Here is a 6415-nt window from a genome sequence, read left to right as displayed (position 1 = left end):
CAAGATAAGGTCAAATGGGAGAGAGATGTTTTCCGTTTATCAGATGAGGAATTTGTTTTCTTCTCTGATGAGGTGAAATAATCGTAATCATAATAATTGTTCATCACTGTGTACACAGGACTGTACTAAGCCCTGGTTAAATATAATTGTATTAGACATGGTCCGACTCCCACAAGAGGTTCACGGTCTAAGGGGGAGGGAGAGCAGGTACTTTATTCCCTTTTTACAGGGGAAAAAACTGAGGCACAAAGAAGTTAAGTGACTTGTCCAAGGTCACACAAAACAAATAGTGGAGCCAAAATTAGAACCCAGGTTTCCTACCTCCAAATCCTGTGCTCTTTCTACTCAGCCATGCTGCTTCTCAATTAAAATTAAGATTTCTGATTAGTGACCTGCTACTATCTACTTCGTCTTTATCAAAACCAATACACAGAATGGTAAGTAATCAGGGATCACTTATAGAGCATTGGCCTGGAAGTCAGAAGGACCTGCAATCTCACATTTTCTCTAAACTGTCATACATGTCCCCGCAGCTGTCCAACTGACACCTTTAATTTAATATGTCTTAAATACAACTCATCTTTCCTCCCAATTCCTCTTCTCCCCGTGATTTTTCCTCATAATATAGGGATAGCAGCGTGGCTCAGTGGAAAAGAGCCCGGGCTTTGGAGTCAGAGGGCCTGGGTTCGTATCCCAACTCCACCACATGTCTGCTGTGTGACCTTGGGCAAGCCACTTAACTTCTCTGAGCCTCAGTGACCTCATCTGTAAAATAGGGATTAAGACTGTGAGCCCCACGTGGGACAACTTGATCACCTTGTATTCCCCCAGCGCTTAGAACAGTGTTCTGCACATAGTAAGCGCTTAATAAATGCCATCATTATTATTATTATTATTATAATTGACGACAGCTATTCTCCTGTCTCCAATGCCTGAAATCTTAGAATTATCCTCGACTCCTTGCTCTTTTTCAATTCTAGCATTCCAACTTTTGCTAAAGCCTGTCTATTTTTTCTCCGCAATATTTCCTGGATCTGCTCCTTTCCCCCATCCAGGCAGCCACCACTCTGATCTAGGCACACGGTTAGATCAGTTACAACTCCTGTATTATCCTTCTCCCTGGCCTTTATTCTCTCCCATTCGTACTTTCCTCTGAAGTCATCATTCTGTCTACAATGCTACATACTTCAAAAACCTTCAATGATTAGCACTTAGAACAGTGCTTGGCATATAGTAAGTGCTTAACAAATACCGTCATCATTATTATTATTATCCATTCTGTTTTGCATCACAGTTCTGACTCTGGGCTTTAGGACTGCTGAAGCAGCGGTTTATAATGGTGTGTGTAATTATGACTGGGAAAACCAATTCACGAGTGACAGAATCTTCTTCATTATGTGCACAAAAAGATTGCTTTTTGCCATACACTTACATTGGCAATTCTAAATTCTATCTTCTCTAAACTAATCCTTATAGATTACAGCCTCTCCTGCTTTTAAAGGACATCAGAGAAGTAGTTTGTCAACTCCTTAGAAAATGTACTCCAATCTCCAGGGAAGGCCATCTTTATGTCTTGCTCAACCTCTTAAATTGTAGCTTAAATACAACTTTTCTTGTCCTGTTTTCTTTTCAGGTGGATAACCTACCATACACTTGGCCTATGCTATTAAATCAACCCTCAGCCTTTGCTTCTCCTAAGGAATTTCCGTTCTTCTTGCTTTTTCTCATGGCTTTTTCCAACTCTTTAATTGTCTTTGTTGCTCGCCTCCCACCCCTCTCCAAATGACTCTATTTTGGAATTACGGTATGGATTAAATACTTTAATGTAGATGAGAACATAGATACGTGTAATGGGAATGTGGCCATTAGGAAAAATATTGATAATAATACTTATCATGGTATATCATGGTATATTGTTAAGCACTTACTATGAACAGGCACTTTACTAAGCGCTGGGGTGGACACAAGCAAATTGGGTTGGACACAATCCCTGCCCCAAGTGGGGCTCACAATCTCAATCCCCATTTTCCAGGTGAGGTAACTGAGGCACAGAGAAGTTAAGTGACTTGTCCAAGGTCACACAGCTGACAAGTGGCAGAGCCAGACTTAGAACCTGTGACCTTCTGACTCCCAGGCCTGTGTTCTAACCACTAGACCATGCTTATTCTGAAGTGAAGTGTTGCAATTTCTGAATTTTCTATCACATCAAAGAATTTCTGGTTTTACTCTGCATTCCACCAGCAAAACATCTTACCAAATAGGATTTCACAGTAAAAAAGCTAGCACATGAAAACTTGCTTTTAGAGACTATCTTTCACAGAGAGACCCACTCTCTGCTCTTTGAGATTTTTAGATGTTGAGGAACATTTCATGTTATGTAGATTCCATGTTTACCTGCAACTTCTACTTCAACAGAAAGTCAGAAGTCAAATATGGCTGAGGGGAATCACACACTGAAGATGGACTTTGTTTTGACCGGATTTACTGATAAGCCAGGACTGCAGCTCTTCCTGTTTGTGGTGTTGTTGGTGACCTATACGATAACCATTGTGGGGAACCTTGGGCTGGTGATGCTAATTTGGCTGGAACCTCGGCTTCACACTCCTATGTACTATTTCCTTGGCAATCTGGGCCTTATGGATGCTTGCTGCTCCTGCTCCATTATCCCCAAAGTGCTGATGAACATTGCCTCTGGAAACAAAGCCATTTCCTTCTCTGAATGCAAGGTACAGTTTTATTTTCTTTGTTTGGCTGCAACTGCAGATTGCTTTCTCCTGGCAGCAATGGCGTATGACCGTTATGTAGCGATATTTAACCCCTTGCTCTATACTGTTATGATGCCCAAGAAACTCTGCATTCAGATGATAACAGGAGCATTCATAGCCGGTAACCTTCATTCCATCATTCACGTGGGTCTCCTCTTTAGGTTAACTTTCTGTAGATCGAATGTAATCAATCACTTCTTCTGTGATATCCTTCCATTGTTCAGACTTTCGTGTACTGACCCGTACATTAATATTTTGATGACTTTTATCTTGTCGGGCTTAATTCAAGTCTTTACGATAACCACAGCTTTGGTCTCTTACCTTCGCATTCTCTTCACAGTTTTGAGCCTTAAATCGAAAGAAGGCAGAGGAAGAGCCTTCTCCACTTGTGCCTCCCACTTTCTATCTCTTTCTATGTTCTATGGTTCCCTTCTATTCACGTATATTAGGCCTGGCTCGATTAAGGAAGAGAATAAGGATATAATGGTTGCTGTTTTTTACACAACAGTAATTCCCTTGTTGAACCCTTTTATTTATAGCATAAGAAACAAGGAGATAATAAGTGTCCTGAAAAAAATTATGAAGAGGAAAATATTTTTTCAAGAAAATTATTGATTTAACTCTTGCAAAGAAGAGCCTAGGGTAAGTGACCTGTAGAGACAGAAACTATGCAGTTTCTATGTTCAGATAGAATTCAGCTTGGAGTGGTGCTCAAGTCTATCTCCTTTGCCACCAAACAGGATGCATATTAAACCACTTCAGAAACTGTCATCTTTTTTTCTTAAAAATATGACTACATCCTCCAGTATTCAAAATGGTCCACTTCTTGTGATAACCAAACGTAATCTCTCTTTGGAATCTTTAACACTGAATTAAAACTGTATTCACATTGTGATAATGTGTTAAGAGCTGAAAAATTGTATTCTCGGTTGTTTTACCATCTGCAAAGTTTCAAAATAATAAATATCTTTAAAGAAGGTTCTGCTAGGTACTTATTGTGATAAAAACAGACTACTTTTCCCTTGCCTTTAAAAGAGCTGGACTCCCAGGAACCCCGTACTAGATTGGTTCCTTTCAGCTAATTTAGACTGGCCTAAAGGAAAGAACGAGGCTCCTGCCAAAGATGCTAGCAATAAGTTTGTATTGTGGGCAACATCAATCAGGCTCAGTCTGAGAACAGAACAGGACCTTTGGAAAGGAAAGAGAATTACCACATTAGAGATTCAAGCCAGACCCCCAGCGGGTTCCAGCAAGAAAGCTTCAACATCAAATCCATTGTTTCTGAGCATTTACTATGTGCAAAACACTGTACTAAGTGCTGGGGAAAGTACAGTAGAGTTGATAGACATGATCCCTGCCTATAAGAGCTTACAATCCAGAGGGGGAAAACATGCAAACACTTGGGAGATCATTTCTTTTCTCTCATCCTCAAAGGATCCTGCTGCTCAAATTTCCTAATTGTAACTTGGTAAAGTTATTTACATTTTGTCTTGAATGCTGTATGTCATAAGCAAGGGTCATAAAAATGCACTGCCTTCATCTGAGTAGCTGTGACCCCTACATGACAAATCTAAACTGGGTGTGCTTCAGCCTTCGTTTCAGGTAGGTAAATCTGGGTGTACTCATTCCAGATTTAATTGTCAGGTGTTAGACTGAAAATAAAGTATATCAGGTTGAGACAAATGGGGATTTTAATTAGAACTTCCAGCCTGGCATTTTAAACTATGCATAGTGCCTGACATCAGAGACAACACGAAATATGGACAGTATGAAAAGGGCTAAGAAAAATTGGCTGGGCTACATAGAATGCTGCTGTTTCTGTTTTCTGATTTCAATTGCAAGCTTTCTGTAATAAGAAAAGATTCAATTCATTTATCCAGTTGTATTTATTGAGTGCTCACGATGTGCAGAGCACTGTACTAAATGCTTGGGAAAGTTCAATACAGCAATAGAGAGAGACAATCCCTGCCTACAGTGAGCTCACAGTCTAGAGAGGGAGAGACTGACATCAATAAAAATGAATAAAATTACAGATATATACATAAGTGCTGTGGGGCGGGGAGGGAAGTGGAAGAGCAAAAGGAACCAGTCAGGGTGATGCAGAAGGGATTGGGAGATGAAAGAAAGTGGGACTTCGTCCGGGAATGCCTCCTGGAGATGTGCCTTCAATAATGCTTTGAAGCGTTGAGGGAGAAGAGAAATTGTCTGGCAGATTTGAGGAGGAAGAGCATTCCAGGCCAGAGAAGATTTATGCTCACATTGGTTTACATCCACTTACTTTCTAGCCACTTGTGCTGAGGGTTCTAATCATTCTTGTTACACAGGTGCTAATAGAAGGGTTACATTGGCAGGCTAATCAGGCAATTCCATAACTACGGACATTAAATACCAAGTACAGCTGGAGATGTTATAAAACAGGAGACTGATATGAATGGATCCTAGACTGCAAGCTCATTGTGGGCAGGAAATGTGACTACCAACCCTTTCGTACTATACTCTCCAAAAGTACTGCACGCAGTAAGCACTCAATAAATATCATTGACTGATCTTGGTGAAAATGAATTTATGTTGCAGGAAGATCAAAAATTATCTCTGATCACATCAGCTCTTCCAATCTTATTCCAGTTTCTTACAGTTCACTTTTTCCTCATCCATCTGTGACCCGTTCTAGTGTTCAGGAGAGAAAATAATTAAGATAGGAAGCTTCCAATATTAAGTCACCTTACCTACATGAAAATCAAATTGGAGATCTGAAAGGACTGGAAAATCTTGCTGGACTAAATTAATGTTTTTTCTTAATGTAAATTATATATAATGTGTGGAATTTGGCAGAATATTCACCATAATTTGAATTATACATAAAACTTTAATATGCCTGCAATTCACTTGTACGAAAAGTATATTTTTAAAACAGAAAATAAATTTCTAAGTGTCACAAGTGACATTACCAGTGGAAGATTAAGAATACAATTTGTGAACTTTTTCCCCTTTGCAGTTAAAAAGGCACATATAAAATTGTGTCAGTTCAAATCACCATAAATCTAAGAGGCAAAGTGTAATTTGAACTGTTCTTTGTGGGGAATTAGAGGAGATATGAAAGGTCCCAGCGTTAGAGATACAGCAGAGATAAAGCTGCCCAGTCATATCACCCAGCTGAACCCTGAAGAAGTATGTGGGAATCAGTGAAGACTTACTGTCCTTGAGAAAATTCAATTACGGACCTTTGCTCACTCTACACACATCAGGCCTAGCAGAAAAATCACATGCCTGGGAGTCGGAGAGCCTGGGTTTTAATCCCAGCTCCACCACTTGCAAGCTGTGTGACTTTGGGCAAGTCACTTAAACTATCTGTGCCTCAGTTCCCTCACCTGAAAAAAATGAGGCTTCAATACCTGTTTTCCCTCTTAATTAGACTGTGAGCCCCATGTAGGACAGGGGTAGTGTCCGACCTGATTAACTTGTATCCACCTCAGCATTTATAACAGTGCTTGACACATCTTCTTAATATGTTTGGTTTTGTTCTCTGTCTCCCCCTTCTAGACTGTGAGCCCACTGTTGGGTAGGGACCGTCTCTATATGTTGCCAACTTGTACTTCCCAAGTGCTTAGTACAGTGTTCTGCACACAGTAAGCACTCAATAAATACGATTG

At 40.1% G+C, this 6415-nt stretch overlaps 1 protein-coding gene across 1 annotated transcript; it reads left to right on the top strand.

The window, feature by feature from the left end:
* Nucleotides 1-2432: 2432 nt before the first annotated feature.
* On the top strand, nt 2433-3380 carry LOC119945131 (olfactory receptor 5K1-like). Its single transcript, XM_038766158.1, has one exon. It carries the CDS (start codon nt 2433-2435, stop codon nt 3378-3380), a length of 948 nt encoding a protein of 315 aa, XP_038622086.1.
* The last annotated feature ends 3035 nt before the right edge of the window (nt 3381-6415 follow it).

Source organism: Tachyglossus aculeatus, chromosome 24 (genome assembly GCF_015852505.1).
Source record: "Tachyglossus aculeatus isolate mTacAcu1 chromosome 24, mTacAcu1.pri, whole genome shotgun sequence".
NCBI classification, from domain to species: Eukaryota; Metazoa; Chordata; class Mammalia; order Monotremata; family Tachyglossidae; genus Tachyglossus; species Tachyglossus aculeatus.
The sequence above is the reverse complement of the archived record's forward strand: the minus strand, read 5'-3'. Positions and strand labels throughout refer to the sequence as shown.